This window comes from Phocoena phocoena, chromosome 17 (assembly GCF_963924675.1).
Source record: "Phocoena phocoena chromosome 17, mPhoPho1.1, whole genome shotgun sequence".
Classification (NCBI taxonomy): Eukaryota; Metazoa; Chordata; class Mammalia; order Artiodactyla; family Phocoenidae; genus Phocoena; species Phocoena phocoena.
Genome location: NC_089235.1, coordinates 65992702 through 66008284, shown reverse-complemented (window position 1 = coordinate 66008284; position 15583 = coordinate 65992702). Strand labels below are relative to the sequence as shown.

The window sequence follows — 15583 nt, the reverse complement described above, 5'->3', positions numbered from 1 at the left end:
ATTCGTTCGCAAATATTTGAGTACCTGCCTTACAAGCAGGTGTGCTGACAGAGAAGATACCGCACTGAGCAAAAATATTTGTGGTTTCTGTCCTCGTGGGGCTTCCTGATCAGTAGGGGAGACTGCCATCAATCAAAGAACTGGAGAAATAAAGATAAACTTAGAATTGGGAGGAGTGTCGTGAAGGCTATGTATAAGGAACTTCTGAGAATCAAGTAAGAGGATTTAGTCTAGTGAAAGAGTTCAAGGAGGGCTTTCGTGAAGAACCGGGACCTGCAGGATGAACAGGTGCTAGACAGGTGGGGAGGGAGAGTGGATGTGTAGGTATGGAGCCAGACCCTGGAGAAGCGCCTGGGAAGTGGACAGAGGAGGGGAGGAGGAAAGGCAGAGGGTGGTCTAAGAAGTTGACCCATGCATGCCTTGCAGGACAGGCCACGTTAAGGACGTTAGACTTTTCTTGAAAGCAACGGGAGCTACTGAAAAGTGATAAGATTTGCATTTTGAAAGGAATTTGGGGCTATTCTGGGCGAGCTGGTCTCAATGCAATCAGGGTGGCCTATTAGGGGCTGATGGAGCTGTCCAGGTGAGAGATCAAGGTGGCACAGTGAGGGTGGCAGTAGCCGAGGTGAAATAGGTGACAGAGTCAAGTCCATGTGGGAGCTGGCATGGCCAGGACCTGTACTGAGGTCATCGGCAGTGGCTCTCCTCGCATTGCTGATGGGAGGGAAATGAACAGGTCTTTGTATATTAAGTCAGTGCCAATACAACTCTGAATTTGTGGATCTAGAAAGATGACTGTATCTTAAAACCAGTACATCCAACAGGGACATGGAATAATTTCTTCCACAGTCATTTTTTAATAAATATAATTACATGTTGTGTTAGTGAATTTAAGAAATAAACATTGTGTTTTTAGGTTATGATATATCCCACATGGAAATGTACTCACTATAATTATAGCAGTCTTTATAGATGATACTTATTTTAGAATACTACAGTTTGGAAGTCCTTTAGTTATAACATAATACACATTGAAAATAACTTGACTAATCATGGAATAATTTAAGCTTATATTTACCGGATTAGGTAACACTTGGGTCTAGTCACTTTGCTTTCCTATGTCAGTGTATTTTTAAAAGTCAGTGTCATTAATTACAGATAGGTGTGTGCCTTATAACTTGTGCAAGGACGTAAAGATACCTCCCCAGTTTCTTACAGTTATAAGTTGGTATTGAAAGAAATTGCTACCATCATCAAGCCCCCTCCTCTGGAGTTAAGGACATGCTGACTTGGTCTGCAGCCCTCTGTGGTTCCTTAGCTGGAGCATCCTTGGAGAGGCTGAGAGGCTTACGAGGAGGCCTCTGGAGCAGCCGCAACCATGTGGCCTCACCTGCAGGGCCCGGGGTTAGCCAGGCTGTTTGGCAGGTTGCAGAGACGCAGGGAGTTTCATTACCAGAGGACTTGTATCATGTACACATTCGGTGTATGTGGATTCATCTGCGCAAGTCAGCATTTTATTTATTTAAAAAAAAATTTTTTTTGGCCGTGCCGCAGGGCTTGCAGGATGTTAGATCCCCGACCAGGGATCGGACCCCGGGCCCTCCACAGTGAAAGCACAGAGCCCTGACCACTGGACCTCCAGGGAATCCCCAGAGTTTCCTCTATTTGAAAATGCTGGGGAATTCCTTGGTGGTCCAGTGGTTAGGGCTCCGTGCTTTCACTGCTGAGGGCCTGGGTTCGATCCCTGATCGGGGAACGAAGATCCCTGATGGCAGCGTGCTGCATGGCCAAAAAAAAAAAAAAATAGAGAAAACTCCCAATCTCATGGGGCTGGAGGTGTACCCACCCGCCCACCCTCCATGAGGCCTGTGTCAAGAGGGAGCCCTTGCTTCCCTTCAAGTCCCCTGGGAGAATGGGAGGATGCTTTGACAAGTGTCTTGTCCACTAAAAACTTGGGAAACCTGTGACTCAGGGGCCAGGTAATGTGTGAGTGTGGCTCTCTGGCATCCTGGCGGAAGGAATGGAAACAGTGACCATGGCAGAGAAACTGGAAAAACTGGTAGAATTATGGGGGTGTAGGATGGGAGATGGTGACCGATGACTGAGTGGAGGAATGGGTGAGTGGGTCACCTTGAAAGTACAGCGAAACTTCTCAGAGCAAATTCTCACGTAATGTAATCGTTGGATAAAATCCCTCCAGCGTGGAATTAAACACTGTGTATTGCTGTGCCCAGCATACGTTTGTGCTCACCTGACTAGTGAGGGCTCCACATACGGAGCACGGACTATACTTGAATGCCATCTAAGGTGGTTTTGAGGGTGACCTTTGACTGCCCATGATAGTCCCCTTTTGTGCTAACTTAGGACTTAACCCCTGCCAAAAATCCAGTGACTTTTGCTAGTTGGATGTTCTTGACGCCTGACTGCCTCTGTTTCCAAATGAAGCTTTCTCATCTGCTTGTGAGAAAATACAGAATATATTCCTACATACGAGGCAGTTTTCCCTGACCCTCTACTTTTTCAAACCAAATAACACATCGCATTTAGTGTTCTCTACGGCAGTGCTCCCCAACCTTTTTGGCAGCAGGGACTGGTTTCGTGGAAGACAAATTTTCCATGGACAGGGGCTGGGGAGGGAGGTTCAGGCAGTGATGCTAGCAATGGAGCGCAACGGGGGAGTGACGGGGAGGGGTGGGGAGCGATGGGGAGGGGTGGGGAGCGACAGGGAGCAGTGGGGAGCGACAGGGAGGGGTGGGGAGCGACGGGGAGAGACAGAGTGGTGGGGAGTGACGGGGAGCGGTGGGGAGCGACGGGGAGCAGTGGGGAGGGGTGGGGAGTGATGGGGAGTGCTGGGGAGCAACGGGGAGCGGTGGGGAGCACAGGGAGGGGTGGGGAGCGACAGGGAGGGGTGGGGAGCGACGGGGAGGGGTGGGGAGTGATGGGGAGTGGTGGGGAGCGATAGGGAGGGGTGGGGAGTGGTGGGGAGGGACGGGGAGAGACAGGGAGTGGTGGGGAGTGACGGGGCGAGGTGGGGAGTGACGGGGAGCAACGGGGAGGGGTGGGGAGCTACGGGGAGGGTGGGGAGCTACGGGGAGGGTGGGGAGCGACGGGGAGGGCTGGGGAGCGACGGGGAGGGGTGGGGAGTGACGGGGAGTGGTGGGGAGCAACAGGGAGCTGTGGGGAGCGACAGGGAGGGGTGGGGAGCGGTGGGGAGCCATGGGGAGCGGTGGGGAGGGGTGGGGAGCGACGAGAGCGACGGAGAGGTGTAGGGAGCGATGGGGATCAATAGGGAGGGGTGGGGAGCGGCACACGAAGCTTCCCTCACTCGCCCACCGCTCACCTCCTGCTGTGCAGCCTGGTTCCTAACAGGCCTCCGACAGGCCAGGGGTTGGGGACTCCTGCTCTATGGCATTCGCATTGTTAAGGAGGGGTACGTGGTGACCGGTCAGGCCCCTTCCCAGGAGGCGAGTGGAATCCAGTCCCTCGGCTTGAGGCAGCCGGTGGAGGAGGAGGAGGGGTCCAGTGTCAGAGGGTCAGGCGGTGTGGGCTCTGCCCTGACTCTGCCTGCCCCCCTGAATGGCCCTGGACAGCCCCTCCCCTTCTCTAGGCCTCCACCTCCTCTGAGCTGGGAGCAGGTTTGCTTGGATAACCCCTACTGCCCCTCCACTCCAATATTCTGTTTAAAGCATCTATTGAGTACTTGTTGTATACACCTCTTAAACACCTATTGAGTACTTGTATACACAGGTGGCATTTCAGTGGGGGCTGAACTCGGAGAGTCCAAGCCTCCATCCTGAAGGAGTTTAGAAATTCTTCCTCTGGTTCAGGTGGTAGGTGAGCATGGGAGCCCAGTGTGGAAGCTCAGGAGCTGGTCTCGGGGACAGTCCCCTTCTTGTCCCCAGATCACGTTTACAGTAGCCATGCCCTCTGACACAGTGCCTATTTGCCCATATTTATACAGACTTCTGGAAAAGGCCAGATTGTAAATCTTCTCAGTCCAGGGTCCAAACAGTCTGTGTCACAGCAACTTTACTCGGCAGTTGTGATGAGAGCGGGTACAGACAACCTGTAAATGGATGGGCGTGGCTGCACTCAAATAAGACTTTATGAAGATAGTTGCCTCACCAAGTTCTAGAGTTGTCGACAAGTCTAGAAATGGGTGCTTCTGCATAACCGGGCTGTGTGGACAGGGCCAGATGACTCCCGGGCATGGGCCAGGCTCCGCACCCAGGCCCCCTTCAGTCCTCCACCAGCAGAGACCTGACCGCAGGTCTTTCTGCTGCTGGGCTTGTTCTACAGGAAGGGCATTCAGGACTCTCCACTAGGGAATTAAAGTAACTGCCGGGGCGTCCCAGGGGCCCCCCAGAGCCAAGAGAGCCAATGCCTGCCACCTTTGTATTCCGGGACAGAAACTTCTGTCTAAACAGAGGCTTTTTCATTGAGGATGACCCAACAAAGCCAGCTTGTGCCCATTTTTGGCAACATCCATAGGCCCTCACCTTGTTCATCCCTTAGCCTCTTCAGAATGCAGGTCAGGACGAGTTACCCCAGGAAATTTTACTTGTCGTGAATAAACCAGGATAGATATGCTCTTTGGGCATTGGAAATTGGAAGTGGCTGGCCCTAGAAAAACAGCTTCTTTAAATCCTTTCTGGGTATAAATACATAAAAGTCCTGGAAGATTGTGGTTTCTACTCCAGCAAGGACCTGAGGGAGGAGGGCATTGGTTCCAGGAGCTGGTGTTTCAGCATGCCAAGCTTGGGGCTTTGTTTCGTTTGCAGGGCGAGGTGACATCCAGCCCCAGTTGGACAGCGCGCTCCAAGACGTCAACGATAAGTATCTCCTGTTGGAAGAAACAGAAAAGCAGGCAGTCCGGAAGGCTTTGATCGAAGAACGTGGCCGGTTCTGCACCTTCGTCTCTATGCTGCGGCCCGTGATTGTGAGTTGGTGGAAAGTTCCAGAAGGCATAAACTGGCAGTTTGGAGGAGAGCCTCCTTATTTATCCTGGAGGCATTAAGAAGCCGCAGTGTGTCAGGAATCATGATGGTGGAGTCATTTTTATGGGTGAATAGTTGTCTGCAAGTTGCTGATGGCTGCACGGCCCACTCTATGTTCTAAGCACTGATGGTTCCACTTACTTTTTCTCCCCAAGTCAAGAAGGCCCTGCAGAGTGGTTCTCAAAGTGTGGTCCCCAGGCCAGCCGCAGCACCTGGGAACTGGTTAGAAACGTACATGCTCAGGCCCAACCCAGCCCTACTGAATCCACAACTCTGGGGTTGAGGACCCAGTCATCTGGGTTTTAAACAAGTCCTCCAGCTGATTTTGAGACCCACTGACCAAGCTGAATGCCAAGGAGTGACTGTGAGGTTAATATGGGAAAAGCCGCAGTGAATCAATGCAGACTTATTTTCTAAGTAAATCGGCTGCATGCCTTGAAAACTTACGCTGTAGGTGCTCTTGAAGCTGGTAGAAGTGCCCCAACTCCCTCTGCTCAGCCGTAGCAAGATGCCCAAATCCGAGTTCTTCCCCTGAGCGTAGCACTTTTCCCTGACTCGTGCTTCCCTGGTCCCACAGCTGCAGCTTGGTGCACTGGTAACGTGAATGGCTGTTTCTTCCATAGTCCTCCGTTCCTGCCTCACTTGCCATTGATTAGGTTGGTGGAAAAAACAAGAAAGAAGGGGGAAGTTAACCTCCAGTGAACACACATGTGCTGTCACAAAGGGCTATCAGATCTGGACCAAAATATCTCCAAATAGTTGCCGTCCACTGAAGCCGAGTGACTTCGGGGGTGGGGAGGGTGGGTCATGGCCTGCAGAGGGGCTGTGCTGCAGGATCCCGTGAGGACACACAGGCGGACCACCCTAGCAGGCCCGCCAGCCCCCAGACACTTCGAGGAAGGCCCACGTGTTGGCTGTGGCTCGTTCACCCCTGTCCCAGGTGCACAAGTCTCTCCATGATTATGGCTGATTTCGTTTTCCTCTCCACGTCCTCCAAAAAAGGGCTGGTAATAGCTTCGGCAAAGACACATCAGTCCCTGCATGCCTTTTCTGAAAAGCTGAAAGTGTTGGATGGTGTCCCTAATAAAAACAGTTGGATCAAGATGATAAAGTGAATCACTCATAACAGGTTGTGAATTCCTTTCAGGAAGAAGAAATCTCAATGCTAGGGGAAATAACTCACCTGCAGACCATATCAGAAGATCTGAAAAGCCTGACCATGGACCCTCACAAACTGCCCTCTTCAAGTGAGCAGGTAGGAGTCAAGGGGTAAGCGTGGGAGACAAAGCCAGAGACAAGGTTCAAGGCCCTGAGGGTTCCTTGCGGCAATATCTCATTTTCAACACCATTCATGTTTTACACTGTGAAGCATAGTAATCATCTTCCTTAGTCATTATACAGCACCTACTGGGTGCCGGGCTCTGCTCTAAGCTCTTTACATAGACTTCCTCTACTATTATCCCCATTTTACAGAGGAGGACCTTGAGGCACTGAGAGATAAAGTCACTTCATCAGGTAGTTACTGGTAGAACTGGGATTTAAACCAAGCTGTCAATTTCCAGAACCCATGCTCTTAACCATGTGTTTGCCCTGACCCTCTAGAAATAAACTCTGCTAGGGACATGACAGTGGTGTATCTTGGTCATCATTGTGAATCATTCTCACTGAATTTCTCCCATTCTAAGTATGTAGTGCACGAGGATTTCTCTTATCTTATGAAAAAGGTGACTTTTTAAATGTTGATTCATTTGGTTCATGTGACATTAACACTGTATCCAGTGGGAAGAGACATATTTGGGTGAACAGGTGATAAATCATGTGCTGGCCTTTGCCTTTTGTATAAAATTCTTATCACTGCCTTGGGAGCCAACTAGGGAGACAAATTTGGGAGCTTATATTTTCCATCCTATGAAATTGTGTTTATCAGACTATAGCCTGCAGGCATTCACTCAGTAAGTAGATATTTATTGAGCACCTACTGTATGAATGGAAGGTAGACCTTATACTCAAACAGCTCTTTGTCAAGTGAGGGAGACAGATGTAGAAGTAATTGTGAAAGAATTGGTTTCTCTTGATTCTGTCAGGTTTTAAGGGTCACACAGGGCACAAGTGACCACTGAATATCAGGTAGCTAAGATGTAATAAGATCAACACATCCTGAAACCATTATTGTCTATGTGGTGGTATAAGCAAAAACCCTACAAATTCTAACCTTGGGTGTAAGTGGCTCTTATAAATTGTTAATGTAACTAACTGTAAATCTTTCTCTTTCTTTTTTGACGGATATGTCATGGTTTTCCTCCCCTCTTCGCATTAATTATATTTTTGCTTGTCTCAGAAAAAGGATTGTGATGTTGATGGATTGGTACTATGATTCTTTAATTAGAAATCTTAACAGCATGTTTTTCTTTGATCCCCACTCCTCGATGATGGCAGAATTTCGATGTTATGATGGCTGTTAAGATTGGACAGATAATGTTTCGCTTCTCGACACCCTGCTTACCCTCCTGGCTCTCTCCCCTTAGGTGATTTTGGACTTGAAAGGTTCTGATTACACTTGGTCGTACCAGACTCCACCCTCTTCCCCCAGCACCACCACGTCCCGCAAATCAAGTGTCTGCAGGTAAGTGAGGCCGGGCTGGACCACTGCTTTAGGGACACAGCATTTTTCTTTATGCTAATGTGAGCATTAGAGTCGGTCTTGAGCGCTAAAATGACTCATCTGAAATAGGAAATGGTGATCAGGTGAAAGGATCCCATCATGATTTTGGTCTCACTCTTTAGTCTCTGGATTAGTTTTGGGTCATAAGGAAAATCCCATCAGGTCTTAGACCAGTGGCCACAGCTTTCTCACTCAGTGTACGTTGTACGGATTTTCCCATCTTACGAATTCGCATTGGATCTTCCTGTTTAGCAGAGTAAGAAGCACATGGGCTTAAAAAAAGGGCAAACAGAGGTTGATTCTTGTGCAGACTCATCTTGCTGTCGCCAGAACAAGTGAAGGCAGTAACAGTGGCTCGTGCCCTCATTTGCCCCCCAATTTTGGTCTCAGGGCTTCATAAAGTGAATAGAATTCTTGATCTGTTAACCACTCCCACCACTCCCATCACTGCTCTGTGAAGCACTAGCGCTACCTAGTGGCTCACAGTGAGAATCCATTGGAATAGTTCTGCCATTGGCAACGCTGATTCCTGGCAGTTTTCTGTTGAGCGCCATTCTTGGCTTGCTGACCGCCAAGTTTATTCTCTTCCCGTGAGGGTGGAAACATCCTTGTGCATCATTCCTTTCTTGGTACACTTCACCTGCTAATCTTTTTCTTTGACTTTTCAAAGCCAAATGAATTTCCACTTCCTGTGAATTAGCATTGAGAGTAAAGAGCAGGATGGATCTGCCGAATCTGTGTCTGGTAATATCTCTCTACACATGTGTGTGTGTGTTTCATTTCATATTTGAGCTTGTGCAGTGTACACGGAGCAGGAAGTTCAGACTTAAGATGCTTATCCTGACATTCAGCAACCTGAAGGTGTTGGTTTCTTGTCATCCTTTGTGCGCTGCGTGTGTGTTCGTGTGTATGACACATCTACTTAAGTTTTTTACTGAGGACGTTTTTTGTTTGGTAACCAAGAAAACTTTATCTTGATTAGTGTAAAACAAAGCTGCATGAGTATCTTTTCTTTCTACAGTTTTAGTTTCAATAGAAAATCATGTCACATAGACACCACCAGTTCTGAGCTTGCTGCAATGGAATTGCAGTGAGCTTTTTGTCAGTCTCCAAGTGCCCTCCTCTGGCTGACTGGGGGAAAAGCAAAAAATCATGATAATTATCCCTGGCAAATGTCCCCAGTGATTTCCCTCCAGCACACTGCCCTATATCTGTTGGAACAAGTAATTCTGGTATAGAACAGTCACGCAGCCCTAGACTACCTTATTAGCTGTCCGAGTTTGCAAAATTTGACAAGAATCTCTTGCGAGTTTAGGAGCAGAAACCACAAACATCCTAATCCCAGGCTGGGTTGTTTATTTCATGCCTTCTGATGCTTCTACAGCTGCTCTTGTATGTCATCTCTGCTTGTTTGGACCACAAGACTTTGTCCAGTTTTCTGGGTTTCGTAATCTGAGTGATTAGACAAGAGTGTAGGACCTGTCTTTTATGACTGGAAATGGAATGCAGACAGAACACCAGAGGGCATGTGTCATTTTCTGAAATCCTGTTTACTGTTCCATCCTGGAAGCAAACAGCTTAGATTGATGACCTTTAGTCCCTGAAAGCTGCCTGCCTCTTGCCTGGTGTTCTGTTTGCTGGGCCCACAGATATTTTAACAGAGAAACACCTGTGTTCAGGGTCGAGCCATTCATTAAAGCACCAACTTTGTAAATAAAATGTAAAACACATGGACACAAAGAGAGTCGATTTGCTGATATTCTGTACGGGGGACTCCTTGAGGAGTCTCTGGGTGCCGAGGGATGGTTGGCCAGGTTGACTTTGGTCTCCTGGACCCAGATGGTCCATCGAAAACAGATGCTTGGGTGTTCCAGCCGGGTCATGCTGAAGCCTTAGCGGTTTGGCTTCAGGGTCATAGTTGTTGCGAGCAGATGAGATGAGCCCTTTTCGTGCCGCGGACATCGGGTCCCCTGGCTTTGGTGGCAGGTGACAGAGCAGAGCTTTAGAATCACAGGCCTCCATCCTAAGGACGCCTCGTTGTGCCGTCGGAGAACTGAGTCTCTGTGGCTGGTGTTCCACCCCCCCCCCCCCGCTCACAGGAAAACACTTCCGTTTACTAGCTTAATGATTGGGTGTTTAGAAAACATGGCTCGCCGTTTGCACTGCTTCTTGGGGCCGGGGGCTGATTGCATGATGTCATTCTCCCCTGTCGTCCCGTGTCGTCTGTCCCCCTTCCCCCGCTGCCCCCGCAGCAGCCTGAACAGTGTCAACAGCAGCGACTCGCGGTCCAGCGGTTCCCACGGCTCCCACTCGCACTCGCCCAGCTCCCACTACCGCTACCGCGGCTCCAGCCTGGCCCAGCAGGCGCCTGTGAGGCTGTCCAGCGTGTCCTCCCATGACTCAGGGTTCATCTCCCAGGACGCCTTCCAGTCCAAGTCGCCATCCCCCATGCCGCCGGAGGCCCCCAACCAGGTAAGGGTCCTTGGCTCCTGGAGCAGCCGCAGCACCTGGGGTCTGGACCACCCTCAGTGGCTGGAACCAGAGAGGGACCTGGGCTTGGACAGACCCCTGTCTTCTGACGGGAAACCTCTGGTTTAATTTCTCATCTCTAGAGGAGCTGCTCTCCTAAAGGGAGAGATACCGTAAGTGGGGGGTTGAAGCTTACGATCATTATGCCGGTGATGGTTGAGTCACTGCATTGATTTGGGGAGTTTTCACATGTACACAGACTCAAAGAGGTTTGGCCACTCCCTGGCATCCCTGTAAGTGCCCGGCTTAGCGTGATGTAGTAATTAATGGGCATTTGCCAGTGGGGGTGGAGATTCTGTCACTGAACAGTGCCTTGGAGACCTGCCCTGGCACTCTCAGCTTCGTTTTATCAATTTGTGTTGAGAATGAGAGAGCATCTTCAGAGCCCATGCAGGTAGTTCTGTTGGCACCTTGCTCCTGGGAGAAGGGGAGGTGTTGAGTCTCTGACCACAGTTGGGTTAGATGGCGCTAGGCGCCCAGCCCAGTGGGTCCAGCCAGAGCAGAAGGCAGGAGCTGGGCACTGGAACACCCTTCACCTGCTCCCCTCTGTCCTCTTTTTGTGCCAGTGGGTTGGCCTCTAGATTAATAAGCAGCACGACCTGACCTATAGACACTGGGAAACGTGAACCTCCAGGGTGCCTCTCCGCACCATCCTCTGGGGAGCATGGTGGCTCCGAGCCCGTCGTGTACATTTTGAGGCTGACCACAGCCTTTGGTTCAAGATCCTTGGGATTCAGAAGGTCACGTGCTTGTCTTGTTCATCCAGGTATCCAATTTGCCTGACAGTCACCAAATATCTCCTGTGTGCCAGGCACCATCCTAGGAGCTTCTGCCTGTGTTAACTGTGTAGTCCTGTCAACAACCACGCAGAGTGTTGTTACCCCTGTTTTGTGTGGAAATGGAGGCTCAGAGATGTAACGCCATTTGCCCGAGTTGCACAGTTATGTGACCTGCAGGTTGAGGATCTGGAACCAGGGTTTCTGGCAACTGGTCCAGCACCCTTTCTGCACCACCCTGGCCATAAGGTGCCCCTGGCAGAGTGTTCTGGGGAGCACTCTATGTAGAAGAAGCATCTGAGGTGTTTTGGGAGCCTAGGTCACTCGCCTGACATGGCTGACATTGGTGAACCCAGAGCTGCTCAGCCCAGTGCTCCTTTTGGCATTTTACAGCCGTCCCCGGGGACTGTGGCCTCTTTCTGTCTTCCTGGGGTCGATACTCAATTTCGAATGGAAACGCTTGGAGCCAGGAGCTGCAGCTTTAAGTCCTGATGTGCTTGGGGTGCTTTGGCTCAGTCTCTGAGGGGTCACCACCTGTCCCCTGTCCGTCCCCACTATGTGTGGCGCTAAACAGCACCTGCATGTCTTGCAAGCAGAGGGTGAGCGTGGTCAGAGGGGGAGCAGGGATTTGCAGTTCTAATGTGCTGCGTCATTCTGTGTGTGTTTTTAACAACTGACACATTAACAAAGTATTGTGCGCTGACACTGCTTTCTAAAAAAAAGAAGCTGTGTGTTCCAGCCTTGCTGTGCGTGTATGGATCAGGCTGAATGAAGCGGGCTTTCTGTCTCCAGTAGTGTCGAGGGAAGCGGAAGGCAGCTTGTTGGGATTTACTGCAATCTGAAAGCCGGTACCCAAGATATGCTTGACTAGCAACTCCAGGGCAGTTTTAATAAACTCAGGGATACTGCAAAATTTAATTGAGAATTCTATTTTTTAAAAAAGGCATTACAGCTGCTTCTAAGGCAGAGGGGAAATTTAAGGAAATTGTACACATCACACAGGCCAGAGGGTACAATCTCCTGGAGGAAGTAGTGTTACCTTAATTTGGGTGGGAGGAAGGAAGCAAACGTCTGAAAGGGGGCGATCCCTCAGGTACACGGATGCAAATGGATGCCACGTGGCAGGATGTGTTCAGAATTCTCCCGTTTTCCTCCACTCTGCTCTTTTCAAATTGTGCCATGTGTGCCCAGGAGTCATGGACCACGTGTGCAGCTAGGCTCCTGCCTAGAACCATTCACTCCATCAAGCCAAGGAGTTCTTCAGGAAAAAAATGAGTAGAAGTCAAAAGAAAATATGAACCTGCAGTCCTGGGGTGATTTACTGGTTCTTTTTTCAAATTGAACATATTTGAGTTACAGGAACCAAAATAAATAGTCCTGGTAAATTACAGTGATAACTGATTTTTATTTATAGTTGATTAAACACTATTTACAGAGGTACACACACACAAGATCTCATTTAATCTTCATCTGATAGATATTATTAATCCCTATTCTAAAGATGAAAAAAAAAATTGAGGTTTAGAGAGATTAAGTCCATGGTTCCTTGACTGGGACGTGGCAGAAAAAAAACTTCAATCTGAACCTTCAGACTTCAGATCCTGGATGGCTAACCAGACACCAAGCTGAGGAAGTGGCCAGAACCTCCACCACGGGGCCTGGCCTTGCTTGGGCTCCTCGGAGCTGCATGCATAGTTGGAATGCCTTTTCAGTTCCTTGCTCTTGCAGGATGGGAGGCTCAGGATCTGTCCTGTTCTTTAGGAACCTTTCTTTGGCAGGTGAAAGGGGTGGACAGAAACACGGATCTGGCCTCCTTGCCAGTGAATACAGGGACACTTCCAGGGAAATACTAGAGAAGGCACAGACTTCCTTATACAAATGGGATGAGATTGCAGTTAACAGTGAAGAAAACTTAAAGCAGATACCTGGGTGGGCCCAAAGCACTATCCTGGGGGACCCAGTTACATGGAAGAGATGGTCATTGTCACTCATCCATTCAGTACCTTTAAACACCTGCCACATGCCAGGACAGGACCAGAACGTCGCGATGTAGTGGTAAGCTAACAGGCAGTCTCTGCCTCTGCCGAAGGTGAGGAGCTGGGAGCGGTTCCCCTGGCCGACACCGGGAGACTGGCAGGGACTGGATGTTTAATAAAATCAGGCTGAAGAGATGTTTTCGCAAGCCAGACCTCCTTTCCGTGATGTCCCAGAGCTCGCCAGGATGCTTCATCTCTCCCTGTGCGGCCACTGGAAACATTGCCCTAACCACTGGGATTCACTGCCTCAAACCTCAGAATCACTCCCCAGGCAGAGAGACCTAAAATCATGTGTTGTGAAGATGCAGCTTCATAGCTGGAAGCCACCCACATCCAGAGGTTGCATGGGACAAAGGAAGAGAGTCCAGGAATTAGAGCCCTTCTAGGCAGACATGGAGCAAAAACCCAAGTTGGGGGTCAGTCCTCTTGCAATAACGCCCGGACACCTGAGAGATGTAAAAGTCATGGCATCCCTTGGGCCCTGGGCCTATGGCACAGGAAGAAAGGCCCTAGAGAATGCAGGGAGTCCAGCACCTTGACCACACTCCCCCGAGCCAGGCACACACACAGATGGCGGGGTTCTGGGGGCCTTGCAGTCCGGCAGGTCTGGGGCTCGCTGGGTCTCATGCTTCCTTTCCAGGGCTTGGAGGCCTCTGTGTTGGTGCAGCTTCGGGGGAAAAAATAACCCTAACCCTCTGCTTCTCTCATCCTTCCCTCTTTTGTATGCATGTCTGTCTCTCCGTGCGTGCCCTTCTCCCCTCCTGCCCCCCCCCATCTTTTTATTTTTTATGACCGTCCTTTTTCGGTGGTGTGTGGCCCCTCCCCGGCTGCAGAACTCGTCCAGCTCGGCCTCCTCTGAAGCCTCGGAAACCTGCCAGTCCGTGAGCGAGTGCAGCTCGCCTACCTCAGTCAGCTCAGGCTCCACCATGGGCGCCTGGGCATCCACAGAGAAGGTGACCAGCTGGGGTCCCAGCCTCTCTCCCATCCCCTGCCAGCTGCTCCCCGCACAGCCGCAGGAACCTAGAAACTCAAAATCTCCACCAAGCGTGGCCCCTCTTGGGGCCAGAGGGAGGGACAGGACTGAGGGCTTTTTCCAGAATGGGTGCCTGGCCCTGAGCAGTGACTCTGCGGTCGTCCAGAGGGAGAGGAAGGGGTATGGGGAACTCGCAGGTGTGAAGGCTTCTTCCCAGGACATGGATGGTCATCCGTCTTCCCCCCTTCCCCTCCCCTTCACCCCACCCACCATGGCCTCCTCTTCACCGTGCCCTTGGATGTGACACTTCACTGCATCAGAGGCTGTGTGCTTTCCTGCCTTTTAGTTGCCATCACCCCACCCTTCACCCTGATTTGGAATCTCCTGAACAGTGATGATTTTGGAAACCTGGAATGAACAGCTTTCAGTTGACGCTTTTGAATTTTAAAATTTGCACGATGAGATGAGCGAATCACCGTCACTGTGAAATTATTAGTGAAATAATCGAAAACCATTGAGAGCACCACACATTAGGGACACGGATCATTTCCAAACTATTCTAAAATGTAGATAAAATATTTCCCCAACTGAATACTTGGTGTCAAATATGCAGGCATTGTTTGCACCGTAGCTAGCGCTTTTCTCTCGCATCCTGGACCATCCATGAGTGGCAGAGCCCTGATGTTTGTTTTATTTGCAAATATTCAGATCTCCCCCGTCTCTTGAATGTCAATGCCATCTTGTATCTCCACGCTCATCCTCTTATATTAATTTTTTTTCCTTTTTTCCTCCCTTTTTTTGTTTGTTTCCAGTTGTCTAACGGGTTTTCTCACTATAGTTTATCAAGCGAGCCCCACGTGGGGCCCGTAGGGGCGAGCCTTTTCCCTCATTGCCTGCCCGCCTCCCGCCTGCTCCCTCGGGCCACCTCTGTCCACCTTCCAGACTACGCTCATTATTACACCATTGGGCCCGGCATGTTCCCGTCATCTCAGATCCCTAGCTGGAAGGTTTGTGTCTCTCCGCCCTCCTCTCGCCCTCTCCCCCGTCCCTCATTGCCTCTGTGCTCACCCCCCTGCTGCCCCACGATTCTCACCCCACCCCACCCCACCCCTTTCCTCTCACACTCTGCCTTCTTCCCCATAACACCTCCTCCCTAAGTAAATTCCCACTGGGGAGAACCGGAAAGCAGCAGGCAGCGCTGAGACGGGTATGTCCACACAGAGCTGAGATTGGAGGAGCTCCCTGTAGGAGACACCAGTTAACCCCTGTTAGACCCCAGTAGACCCGGATGTGGCATTGCAGGGAAGTCGCTCCCAAGTTGTAAGTCCAAGTTCTGCCCTCCTGGGGGTTTCCTGAGGGTGTCACTGTTATCAGGGAGGGACTCTCCTCGGCCATGTTCCCCAGACTGTTCCCTTGAACCCTTACTGGGCCATGGTAACAGAACCATGCCCCAAGATATGGTTTGGCTTACTATGTTTTATCTTAAAAGTACCTGCAGACTTTATTTTTAGTCTTAAAACATGTTTGCTTTAATATAAAAACCTTGAAGTTTTTATATTATTTCCTATCAAGTCTGATTGATGCCAGGATATTCTACCTTTATTTGGAGA

The 15583-nt window shown here is 50.1% G+C and overlaps 1 protein-coding gene across 12 annotated transcripts in view; it reads left to right on the top strand.

Moving 5' to 3' along the window:
- MTSS1 (MTSS I-BAR domain containing 1) overlaps positions 1 to 15583 on the top strand; it is a 158653-nt gene that overhangs the window by 139635 nt on the left and 3435 nt on the right. For 3 of the 12 annotated variants that reach the window (XM_065895067.1, XM_065895057.1, XM_065895055.1), the window contains 5 exons: positions 4782 to 4939; positions 6145 to 6252; positions 7523 to 7620; positions 9912 to 10131; positions 14786 to 14980. In XM_065895067.1, the coding sequence (XP_065751139.1) occupies positions 4782 to 4939; positions 6145 to 6252; positions 7523 to 7620; positions 9912 to 10131; positions 14786 to 14980 (779 nt within the window). Of the gene's footprint in view, positions 1 to 4781; positions 4940 to 6144; positions 6253 to 7522; positions 7621 to 9911; positions 10132 to 13833; positions 13954 to 14785; positions 14981 to 15583 lie in introns of all 12 variants that reach the window. The other 9 variants (XM_065895066.1, XM_065895064.1, XM_065895063.1 and 6 more) reach the window with 5 other exon arrangements.